This window comes from Ammospiza nelsoni, chromosome 26 (assembly GCF_027579445.1).
Source record: "Ammospiza nelsoni isolate bAmmNel1 chromosome 26, bAmmNel1.pri, whole genome shotgun sequence".
NCBI classification, from domain to species: Eukaryota; Metazoa; Chordata; class Aves; order Passeriformes; family Passerellidae; genus Ammospiza; species Ammospiza nelsoni.
Window position 1 is genome coordinate 3002689 of NC_080658.1, and position 12898 is coordinate 3015586.

The window sequence follows — 12898 nt, forward strand, 5'->3', positions numbered from 1 at the left end:
AGGTGATGCTGTCTCTAGTCTTGCCCATCAGGTTCCTGCTCAGTTTTGGCCCCTCAGGAGCTGCTGGTGCCCAGGGAGCTCATCAGGGCAAACGCTGTGGTGCCACAGCTCAGACCACACCGACACACTCCGGCTGGCACAGCAACAGCCAGATAAATGAAACTGCTCCTTGCAAATCTGTGGCTGCAGAAAATACCAAAGGTGAGCTGGAGCAGTGTTGTGGGCAAGCTGTCCAAAAGTAGTGATAACTCAGGGGCATGAAAAAGGAAGGGAACTGAATCTGAGGTGAGCAGGCAGTGTCTGCAGGCAGAGGCAGCTCTGCTCCAACAGCTCTGACGACAACAACAACTCCAACAGATCCAAGAGAGTCAACTCACATGCTCCAAAATCAGAGCTGGGGCAGCCCAGGGAGGCTGCAGGGAAAAGCCACAGTCCTTGTGCTGGAAGGACACACAGCTACCAACACCAATCCCTCACAGCAGCTCGTCCAGGGCCCTGCACCACTCTGCTCCCAGCATCACCAGGAGCACAGAGCAGGGCTCTGGATCCCCCTGGAGCACAGAGCAGGGCCCTGGATCCCCCTGGAGCATGGACCAGGGCCCTGGATCCCCCAGGAGCACAGAGCAGGGCCCTGGATCCCTCTGGATCCCCCTGGAGCACAGAGCAGGGCCCTGGATCCCCCTGGAGCACAGAGCAGGGCCCTGGATCCCTCTGGAGCACAGAGCAGGGCCCTGGATCCCTCTGGAGCACAGAGCAGGGCCCTGGATCCCCCTGGATCCCCCAGGAGCAGAGGGCAGGGCCCTGGATCCCTCTGGAGCAGAGAGCAGGGCCCTGGATTCCTCTGGAGCAGAGAGCAGGGCCCTGGATCCCCCTGGAGCACAGAGCAGGGCCCTGGATCCCCCTGGAGCACAGAGCAGGGCCCTGGATCCCCCTGGATTCAAATTCCCAGGCTGTGAACACAGCTCCAAAAGCCAGCATCCCGTTTTCTCCCTCTGCGCCGACACCACGGGGTTATGGAGAGGAGAGAGCTCACTCTGAGGCAGAAGCACGACGATGGGGAGATCATCTCTTCAGAGAGAATTTTATATTGCTTACGACTTACTGTCTGGCAACATAAAACAGTTTAAGCAGCCGGCCCTAAATCACAGTGACAGCTCCGCACTACCCACAGCCCCCTCCCTGCTCCTGCCTTCCCTCCCCATTCTCCCGTTCCCAGCGCTCCTCCCGTGCCCCCGGGCGGGCACACAAACACAGACACGCAGCGGGCACGGAGAGGAGCCCCAGGCTGGATGCCCAGGGGGATGAGCCGCGTTTCCATCACTGAGGACCAGCTCCATCCCTCCGCGGTGCCCCCGTTCGGTGCCGGTGCTCTTGGGGCCCCGGCGGGGCACGGGGCGGGCGCGGAGCCCTCGCACGCACAGCCCGGGCACGACCCGCTCCATACGGCACCGCTAATCCCCTGTGACAGCCGGGAGAGAGCGGGATGCAGTGCGGGATGCAGCAGGATGCTCATCCTGTTGTGGTTTGAGAGAAAGGGAGGTTTTTGGGGATGCTGTGGTCAGACGTCTTTTATGAAAAATCCTTTCAATAGGAGTTTTCCTCCTGAGAAGCTGAGAGGCCTCAGGAACAAAATGTAAACAATGGTTATCTGCTGCTGTGGAATGCAACAGGGGGATCTTTTACTGGTCTCATGTGGTTGTTTCTAATAATAGCCAATCACAGTCAGCAGGCTCAGACAGAGAGCCTGAGCCACAAACCTTTGTTATCATTCTTTCTTTTTCTATTCTTAGCTAACCTTCTGATGAAATCCTTTCTTCTATTCTTTTAGTATAGTTTCAGTGTAATATATATCATAAAATAATAAATCAAGCCTTCTGAAACATGGAGTCAGATCCTCGTCTCTTCCCTCATCCTCAGACCCCTGTGAACACTGTCACAGTACCATACATGCCATATCCTACCATACCTCCCTTCCACTGCTCCAAGTTCCCATTCCCATCTCTGGGCTCATGCTGCCCAAAAAACTGCTTGTGGTGTGTTGTGCCTTCTCCCTGTGCTGCCCTGCCCCACATCTCCTTCATCCCCCTCTTCTTTTGCATCCTGGTCTTTACACATCAAAGGCCTGGCTTTATTTCATTCCAAAAGTCCAAATTATTCCCAGAGGCAGCAGAGTCCTTTTAAAAATAATCATAATAAATAGATCACAAACAGGAACAAATCTGATCAAAGTGTTCCCTTAACTCCTGGTAGAGCTCACAGCTCTCTCCTTTCTCTGCTCATGTGTCTGGAGAGAAGACAAAGCCATGACAGCTTTGCTGTGGTAACAGGGCCACCTTTGTGGATGGGTAAGTCAGGACTTCTTCCTCAGGCTTGCAAATAGAGACCAGAATTGGGCAATGAACACATCAACAATCAGAGATCTCCATCACAACTGGGGTACACGAGAGAGCATCCACTCCACAATCTTCACAATGCTCCTCCTCCATTATTTCTTTCTCTATGAAATCAGCAATTTCTCTCCTGGGATCTCCTCTCTGTTCTGTGTCAGAGCAGGACAGTGAACAACAGAGCCCCCTGGGGGTGCTGAGATCCCCCTGGGGATGTTTAAGATATATGTGATCAGCTAATTAATTATTTAATCACAAAGACGAGATACTATGGTGAAAATTTACAGCAGCCCCCAAGAGCTCGGGGACAAAGCCAAGCCCTCCAAACTGTGAGCAGGGTGACCTAGATGACCTAAAAATATTTAATTATCAAGAAAAGGGGTGGAAATTACACCTGGAAGTAGTTTCAGAGAGAGAGAGTGTAAGATTTTCCATCTAATTGAGGAGGGCCCTCCTGGAAGGGACAGGGCAGAGGGTCTCACCTTGTCACCACCCTTTGGGTTCAACGCCTGAGGTGGCCACAAGAGCATCCCCAGCACCAGACACCCTCCTAAGGGACATCACCCCATCCCAGAGACCTCACACCCTGCTCAGAGCTGCTGCTGGAGCTTTGGAAAAGGCTCCTTCAGGCTCAGAGATCTCTCAGGACAGGGACTAGCAGGTACAAGTTGGGGCACACACACAGTTTAGCTGCTGCCTTGACCATATTTTTTTTTCCCCTGCTTAAAATAAATGCCAGGTTTCCTCTCCCAAATCTGCTGAGCTGATGCTACGTGGGAAATTGTGAAATATTTGTGTTGCTCGTTGTTCTTAATCCGCTTCTAATGAATGTCACGTGTGTGGCAGCCCTGAGCTGAGTGGCCGTGAAACACCGACTGAGGCAACTTGACAGCAAAGCCACTGCAAGAAAGTGACAGCAAAATCCACGATTAAAGAGGGATGGCTCACAACTGCAGGGCTTAAAAATAACACCAGGCAACTTCCTACTGATTTTTTTTTTTTTTTTGAGAAAAATCTCCACTGCCAGCAGCACAGCACAGCCTCTGCCAGCACCACATCAGTGGCAGCCTGACACTCCCATGGCCCAGGCAGCCCCCACCAGCCCACAGAAAGATGATATTTGATTTATATTATCTAACCTTGATATATTTTGGCTTAGTGTCTATATTTCTCTTTATTTCTGAAGCAGGAGCATCCACCTGAGCACCCAAGCCCCTGCCATGGGAAGCTCCTACCTCCTTCATGGCCCAGGCAGCCCCCACCAGCCCACAGAAAGATAATATTTGATTTATATTATCTAACTTTCATATATTTTGGCTTGTCTCTATATTTCTCTTCATTTCTTAAGCTGGAGCATCCACCTGAGCACCCAAGCCATGGGAGGCTCCCACCTCCTTGATGCCCCAGCAGCACAAAAAAGCCCTGCAGCTTCTCTGTAAGATTTTAAATTTAAAAGATCTTTTCAGAATAAATGTGTTAGGGTAAAATATCCCTGAATTTCTGACCAGAACTGGGGTGCAGAGCCTGAGGTCAGAGTCCTGGTGGGGAAGGCTCCACACCACAAAAACCTTCAAGGCAAAGCTGACCACTAATCAATTCATTTCCTATTTGAAGTTACTGACTCAATAAAATCAGAGATTAATTATGCCACAGTTATTAATCCACAGAAAGCTGAATAGCTGGGCTTTTCAGAGGGACAACAAGCCAATGGGGTATTTTCTGAGGATTTAGAAAGGGAGCAGTTTGTTCTGGATTCATGTGCAAGGTCTGGGCTCATGTGCAGCCTCTCACATGGCACCCACAGGTCCCTTCCCCCACAGAAACTGGGGGATTTTTTTGGGAAAAAAAAGAGAGAATTTACTGAAACAGGGCTTTTCTGCCAGTAAATCTCTCCCCTTCTCAGCCCTCCCAGCTCTGTCCAAAAAGCCCCAAGGAACATCCCTGTCCCCCAATGGGAAGGGAGAAGCCCAGGAGTGAGCAGAGAGGAGGAAAATGTACAATTACCCAACTGAGCTTCTTCAAATCATTCCTGATCCCAGCCAGCATCTTTAAGACATGATAAAAACCATTCTGTTTCTCCCACTGAGATTCCAGGTTATTCAAATCTGATGTGAAAAGCTGTTTTTGCTCATCTTTGCTCACAGCTGAAGGGAGCAGCCGAGGCCAATGGAGCAGGAAGATTCCTTGTGTTTGTCCTTCATAAATTCACAGAAGCTTCAGATCTGAGCCCTGGTGCTGCTTGGGCACGAGGTATTGATCAGCAGCTGGCATTGATGCAGGGTTTGTCTCAGCCAAATGTTAAATCCCCTTTATGGAAGTTTGGGAGAGCCTGATGTGCTGCCAGTGGAGCTGGTGATGGACACTGAGGTGGCTCCCATGCCAGCCTGTCCCTGCTAAATTTGTCCCAAAAGTCCCAAAAACCAGGGGAGCAGCAAATTCCTACAGGAGGAAGCAGAAAAGAACAATTCCTCTGGCATTGCTGGAGCAGGTCCTGGCAGCACCAAGGCTGGGAACTCCATCGAGGGCAGATGTGAGAATGTCCCAGCCCCAACCCAGCAGTGTCCCAACTGCTGCAGCCCCATTAGTCCCAATTAGACCCTAATCCCACATGTTTGCAAATTGGGAGAGCCTGATGTGCTGCCAGTGGAGCTGGTGATGGACACTGCGGTGGCTCCCATGCCAGCCTGTCCCTGCTAAATTTGTCCCAAAAAAAAGTCCCAAAAACAGGAGAGCAGCAAATTCCTGAAGGGGGAAGCAAAATAGAACAATTCCTCTGGCATTGCTGGAGCAGGTCCTGGCAGCACCAAGGCTGGGAACTCCATCAAGGGCAGATGTGAGAGTGTCCCAGCCCCAACACAGCAGTGCCACCGATTAGTCCCAATTAGACCCTAATCCCACATGTTTGCAAACAATTTAAATCAATACCTCGGGATTATTGCACACAAAGCCCGGCTGAACGTGGCTGAAAGGGGCTGGCACTGTTTGCTGGGTAATGAACAGCTGAAAGACTGGCACAGCAGAGGGCACAGGAGGAGGGAAAGCAGCTGAGAACGAGGTGCCAGAGCACGCAGAGCAGGGTCATGGAAAAGGAGCATGGCCCAGGAGCAGGGAGCAGCAGCATTAATTAAAGTCTTAAAACTATCTACCCTAATGACTGCACGAAGCAAAACTCCATCTTTAAACCCAATACTACTCCTAACCCTATTCTCCCTTGCAGGGCTCCCTCCCCTGACAGGATTCCAGCCCAAATGACTTCTTATCCAGGAATGGCTGGGGCTATGTCTTGTTTAGTTAGTTCCTGGATAATAAGTCATTTATCTCCCTCCTCTCCCTGCTAAGCCTATTCTTCTACCTTCCCACACCCCCAGAGCCATGGCCAGAGCCACCAGCTGCCCTCCCTCTGCTGCTCTGGGTGCTTTTCAGGAGCTGTTTCTCAGCAGGGCTCTGCCAGCCCAGCCAAGAGCACAAGCATGGGCTCCTCCTTGGTCAGCCCCAGTGCCTCAGGCACTGCACCCAGCTCTGCAGGAGCCATTCCAGGGCACCGGGTTCCCTCCAGCTGCCAAAATCAGGGAGCTGGGACCCCCTGTGCAAGCCAGGACAATCCCACCAGCAGCCCCCAGCCCCCTCTGAGTCCCCGTGTCCCCTGCCAGGGGCCCTGCTCAGTGATGCTGAAGCTGTCACAGCGATTTCCCTGCTCATCTCAAACCTCTGTGCTCCCAAACACGCATGGACAGACATTTCAGTGCATAATTGGGGAATCCAGGACCTTTCCCTTTGCAAGGAGCTGCTGTTCCAGGGCTGAGGGGAGGGGGGACAGCACCAGGCAGCCCCAGTGTGGGGCAGGGTGACAGCACTGGGTCAGGGCACAGAATTCCATGGATTTTGGAGAGGAGGAAGAGCCTGTGACACAAACCAGCCCCAGGGCACAGCTGCCTCCGGGTGCTTTGGCTTTTGGGTTGGGGGAGCGGCTCAGCAGCCCCCAAAGGCAAGAGAAGGTTTGAGTTGGGGTTTGTGTGGAGCCTCCTGGGCACAGGAGATGCCTGAACAGAGTGTCCTTCCCACAGACCCTGGCCAAAGGGCTATGAGCTGCTGTCAGCTCACATTTGCCAGGCAATCCAGAGGCTGGTGCTCCAAAGGAGAGTGCTCCCACTGCCTCTGAGGGAGATGGAGGCTGGCAGAGCCCAGAGACAGCACTCTGGCAGCAGCACAAGCTGCTCTGTACATCCCATGACTTCTTTGAGACACTGGAAAGGACTTTTGGGGAGAGCAATGGATCAGGGTGTAAGCTTTGAAATGCTCCACTCTGTCTATGCTGTGATGGGAGCCCCAGAGATGATCCAGGATGAGGGGGAGAGCAATGCATCAGGGTGTAAGTTTTGAAATGCTCCCATCCTGTCCTGCCGTGGGAGCCCCAGAGATGATCCAGGATGAGAGCAATGCATCAGGGTGTAAATTTTGAAATATTCCAGCTCAGCCTGTCCTGATGAGAGCCCCAGAGATGATCCAGGATGAGGGGAAGCAGCAGCAGCCCCCCCCCCCGCCCATGCCCCTTTTGCAGCCCATTTTGGGGTGGCTCAGCTCCTCCTGCTCACTCAGCACCATGCTGTGGTTTGGTTCCCCAGGACTCTGAGAGCAAACTGAGATCACTTGGGCTGCCTGGGAAATCACAGGCAGTAATTAAATCACTCGTGACCCAGTTGGATTAGAGCTGGCATCTGCGGCACGAAAACATCTTTCATCTGTGACCACCCCGTGTCAAATCAGCACCTCACCATGATTCCACACAGGACAACAAGGATCTGGGGTCTGTCTTGCAAAATGAAAAGTCTGATGAGCAATAATTTGTTTTTAAGTTGGGGGATTTCTGCCACAGAGCTAATGAATTGCAATGACACTGATTAGCGTGTTTGCCAGTGCTGCTCCTCTGCAGCTCTGCAGCATGAGACACAAGTGATCACAGCCTGGGCAGGAAGGACAGATCCCAGGAGCCAGAGGGGAGCAGGGACACTCAATGGTGGCTGGAAGCTGCCTTTGATGCGGCTGTAGGTGTCAGCATGAGGCAGAGATTCCAGCCCAGAGCAACATCCCATCTCTGTTGAACTCAATTACTTCATTTAATCCAAGACCCACCCAGTGCTGACACACCACTGGGGATCCATGGTAGCCATTCCTGTGTGCCAGGCTGAGCCCAGCTGCCCAAAAAGGGGTCACACCTCCCAGCACTGCAGGCAGATGCATTTTCTCAGCACCCAAAGGTGCAGGTCTGGGAAGGGCTCCTAGAGGAGTGTGATGGGGCAGGGCAGGGCCACCTTCACCACGATTCCACACAGGACAGCAAGGATCTGGGGTCTGTCTTGCAAAACAAAAAGTCTGATGAGCAATAATTTGTTTTTAAGTTGGGGGATTTCTGCCACAGAGCTAATGAATTGCAATGACACTGATTAGCATGTTTGCCAGTGCTGCTCCTCTGCAGCTTCACAGCCTGGGCAGGAAGAACAGATCCCAGGAGCCAGAGGGGAGCAGGGACACTCAGTGGTGGCTGGAAGCTGCCTTTGATGCAGCTGTAGGTGTCAGCATGAGACAGAGATTCCAACCCAGATGAACAGCCCATCTCTGTTGAGCTTAATTACTTCATTTAATCCAGGACCCAGTGCTGACACATCACTGGGGACCCATTCCTGTGTGCCAGGCTGAGCCCAGCTGCCCAAGAAGGGGTGACAGCTCCCAGAACTGCAGGCAGATGCATTTTCTCAGCACCCAAAGGTGCAGATCTGACCAGGGAAGGGCTCCTGGAGGAGTGTGATGGGGCAGGACAGAGCATCACCAGCACCCCACGGCCCTGCCAGTCCAGCCAGGAGCTTGTCCTGCACTGGTCCTGACAGGGATGGTCCCTTTGGCATTTTGGGGGGTCACATATGGCATCAAGTGGCACAGGAGTCACATCAGCCAGCTCGCAGCCACCTCAGGAGGCTGGGAAAGGCTCGCAGTGACAATGCTGGAAGTGACATTTTTAACCAAAAGTGCAGGGAAAGGTCAGCTCCGGCGGGAACGGGAGGGACAGGGAGGCACAGGGAGCAGCTGCTGCCTGCAGTTTCTGCACACAAGCAGATCAGAGCCCTGCACACTCAGGAATGGCTGTGCCATGCCTGGCAGAGCAGAGATTGCGGGGCCAGCAGTGTGGGGTCCCAGGGGTGCCACACTGGCAGAGATCAGGGCACAAAGAGCAGGCTGGCATGGCCCAGGATTCTTTGGCTCAGTAGGAAATGCATCCCTGGACAGCCTCCCATCAGGCCACAAGCAGATTGAGGGGAGAAGCTGGAAGCTGCAGGCTGGAATTTATGAGGCCCATCCCCATTAAAATAGCTGGCAATATTTCCATCTGTCAGCAATGCTGATGGAGAGAGCTGCTCCTTTGCATATCCCATACAAAACCAGCACCAGCCAGGGCAGGATTTGGCACACACATGACTATTGCCATTCTGGGAATTCATGGCTCCAGCCTGCCCAGTCTCTAATCAGAGCAGGAGCAGGGAACCATTTAATCTTTTAGGTCCCTTCCATGCCAAGGCATTCTGTGATTTCTGTGCAATTCCCTCGGTTTGCTGCTAATGACAAACCCTCACAGCCAAAGGCTCAGGCAGAGCAGGTCAGCCATGGTGACAGGGTGACATTTCTGGGCACGTTTCCCTGCTTTTGTGCATAAAATCTGCAGCAGCCAGCTGGGCCCAGCCAGGTGAATGCTGGCAGATGGCACAGAGGGCAGGTGAGTCCTTGCCCTTGCACAAACAAGTACATTGTCCTGCCCAGCAGCACAGCACCTGCACGTGGCAGCATCCCTGCACAGCCAACAGGCGAGGGGCCTCAGCACCAACATCTGAGCAGCATTTTGGATCAAAAGCAGCACAGACACAGGAGAAGTGCACAGGTCAGGCTGGCACCTGCAGAGCAGCATCCAGAACCCCAGCAAGTGACAGCCTCGGGCACGCATGTCCCTGCTGCACAAAAAATCGACAGAGCTCAAGGAGACACCCACAAAGACAGAGCAGCACCAACCATGTGGACAGACCCACGTGTGTCCATCCTCTGCTGTCCAGCTGGGCCTCTTGGGCCCCTAAACCACCTGAGGACTGAAAGCTCTGCACTTCCAGCAAATGACAGATGCCAAGTGTGGGAACCCAGGACATCCCTCTGGCTCTCCTGGATTGCCCAAACCCTGGCCAGGGGGCTCAGAGACCCTGACACAGAGCCCAAAACACCTGTGCGTTTGATTATGAGCAAATTACCAGCCTTATATGAAGATCAGCAAGCCACAACAGTTTAAGTAGAATATTAGTAAAGTTATCACAGGGTGGAAAAGTAGATTTTAGGGTTTTTGGTACGGGGGTTCAGGAGGCAAGATGGAGGGAACTGGGTGTGTCCAGCCTTTCTCCTTCTTCTTGTCCTCCATTTTCTGCTGTGATGTTGGCACTTTGGGATTGGTTTAGAGTAGAAGCTCACTGTCTAACATAGGTGATAGGTATTGGGAAGTTATGGTAAATATTGTATACAGTTTTTAGTACAAAGACATAACACAGCCCTGGGGGCAGGCAGAGTGCCTGGAACTGTCCTGCTGGATGGACCTCAGCAGGACAGGAGAAAATTTTTATAGATAAGGAACAATAAACAACCTTGAGACTGAGAAATGAAGAATTCCAACTCATTCTTCAAGCGCTCAGGCTGGGAAAAGAGACTTTTAACAATCTCGGGGTCGCAGCGACCCAGAAAGGCCCCGAGAGCCAAGGACCAAAACCAAACACCTCCAAACTTGCCACGAGCCCAACAGAGCAGCTGTGCCAGAGCAAGGGCAGCCTTTGGGCCACCTTGACCTGCTGGGTGGGCTCCTACCTTGGGCTGCTGGCATCTTCCCCTTGTTTAGCTGCTTGAGGCGCTTCTGGTGGGACTTGCCGTTGTAGTGGATCTGCGCCTGGGCAGCTGAGTTGAGCTGGATGTTGCAGACCTCGCACAGAGTGAACGACTGCTGCTTCTTCTCCCTCTTCAGGCGCTGCTCGGGCTGGCTGGGGGGGCAGCTGGGCTCCTCCACCAGCTGCACTGCGCCCTCGGGGCTCTGGGATGGGCTCAGGGGGCGCTTCATGCCTGCGGGAGGAAGGACAGACCCACTGTGAGGACAGAGGGACAGAGCGGCTGCCGGCAGCTGGCACCATGTGGGGCACTGGTTCATACTGGGAGCACGCTGGGGTTGCCTCTGGATCATACTGGGAGGGACTGGGAGTGTCTGAGAATGGCTGGGGACACACCCTGCACATCATCCCCCCCATACTGGGGGGACTGGGAGCAACTGGGAGCACATGGCATCATACTGGGACTGACTGGCTTGATCTAGCTGGAGGCAACTGGTTCGTACTGGGAGCACACTGGGGTCATGTCTGCATCATACTGGGAGGGACTGGATTGACACTGGGGGTGTCTGAGAGTGACTGGGAACACACCCTGCACAACATCCCCCGTACTGGGGGTACTGGGAGCAACTGGGAGCACATGGCATCATACTGGGACTGACTGGGTTGATCCAGAGAAGCAACTGGAACCATGCTGGAGGCAACTGGGACCATCCTGGGAGAGACTGGAAGTAACTGGGATTACACTGAGACCATCCTGGGAGAGACTGGAAGTAACTGGGATTACACTGGGACCATACTGGGAGTGCTGGCATGTGACAAAGATCATACTGGAGTTTACTGGGCTCATACTGGGGTTGAAAGGGGGTGACTGGGATCACACTTTGGGCTACTGGGAGCAGCCGAGAGAAACTGGGATCATGCTGCAAGCAAACTGGAGGAACTGGGAATGACTGAAGATAACTGGGATATACTGGGCCTGACTGACATCATACTGGGAGGGACTGGATTGACACTGGGGTGTCTGAGAGTGTCTGGGAACACACCCTGCACATCGCCCCCCATATTGGGGGAACTGGGAGCAACTGGGAGCACATGGCATCATACTGGGACTGACTGGGTTGATCTAGCTGGAGGCAACTGGTCCATACTGGCAGCAGTGTCCAGCTTTTCTCCTTCTTCTTCTTGGCCTCCATCTTCTGCTGTGATGGTGGCACTTTTGGATTGGTTTAGAGTAGAAGCTCACTGTTTAACACAGGTGATAGGGATTGGGAAGTTATGGTAAATATTGTACACGAGGTTTTTAGTATAAAAAGATAGAAGACGGGCAATGTGCCTTGGACTGTCTTGCTGAGAGAACCTCAGCTGGATGGGATAGGAAAAAATTTATAGATAAGATACAATAAATAACCTTGAGAATGAGAACTGAAGAGCTCTGGCTCCTTCGACTGCCAGGCTGGGAAAAGAGACTTTCTAACACATCTAGGGGTCACTCTGACCAGACAGAGACCCCAAGAGAGCCCCAGACCCACACAGTGACACCACAGAGAAGAGCAGCCCATGGATGGCCTGGGGTCAGCAGGGGACAGCCCTCAGCAGCCTCTGCCTTGCTGGGACACCGGGCTGGGCATGGCTGGGACACCCAGCACGGCCCGGGAGGCACGAAGGTCACCCGAGCCCTGGGATCCTGTTACGGACCCGGAGCTGGCAGCTGCGGCTCACAAACCCCCCAGGCACGGCAAGGGGCCAAGGCAGGGGCTGGGGAGGCTGGGGGTGCCCGGGCAGCACCCAAGGGTGCCCTGCAGGATGGCCCTGGCATCCTGGGCAGGGCTGCACGGAGCCCAGGGCAGCAGGGACCACACCAGGGATCCAGCTCAGTGCAAACCCTGCTGGTGGTGCTGGCTCCACAGTCAGCGCCCCAGAGGCCACCAGGGTTCAGTTCTTGGGCTCTCAATCATTATTATCTACAACCCTAAACTCACCCTCCTCAGCTTTTGCCTATACGCTATAATAACTGCAAGTGTTTTCTTCACCCTAAATACAATCAAAGTCCTAAAGCTATCAACCCTAATAACTGCATGGACTAAAATCCCATCACTAAATGCAATACTACTCCTAACCCTACTCTCTCTCTCTCAGGACTCCCAGCAGCCACACTTATCTCCCTCCTTTCCCTGCTAAGCCTGTTCTTTTACCTTTACACTCTCCCTGCACACCACAAACCACATAAAACAATGACCAGCATCAACACAGAATCACAGAATCACAGAAATTCTAGGTTGGAAGAGACCTTTAAGATCATTGAGTCCAACCCATGTTCTAACACCTCAACTAGATCATGGCACCAAGTGCCACATCCAGTCTTTTTTTAAACTCTTCGAGGGATGGTGACTCTACCACCTCCCTGGGTAGATGATTCCAGTATTTGACCACTCTTTCTGTAAAATACTTCCTCCTTAATTCTAGCCTGTATCTCCCTTGGCGCAGCTTGAGACTGTGTCCTCTTGTTCTGTCTGTTGTTGCCCGGAGAAAGAGACCGACCCCCAGCTCACCACAGCCACCCTTCAGGAAGTTGAAGAGAGTGATAATGACATAAAACATAAACCAGCATCCTAA

General features: G+C 52.9%; 1 protein-coding gene across 1 annotated transcript in view; it reads right to left on the reverse strand.

Annotated features, from left to right (window-relative positions):
- The window catches only part of ZNF385C (zinc finger protein 385C), a 70380-nt gene that overhangs the window by 35035 nt on the left and 22447 nt on the right, over nt 1-12898 (reverse strand). The window contains 1 exon segment of the mRNA XM_059489025.1: nt 10272-10520. Coding sequence (XP_059345008.1) covers nt 10272-10520 — 249 coding nt within the window.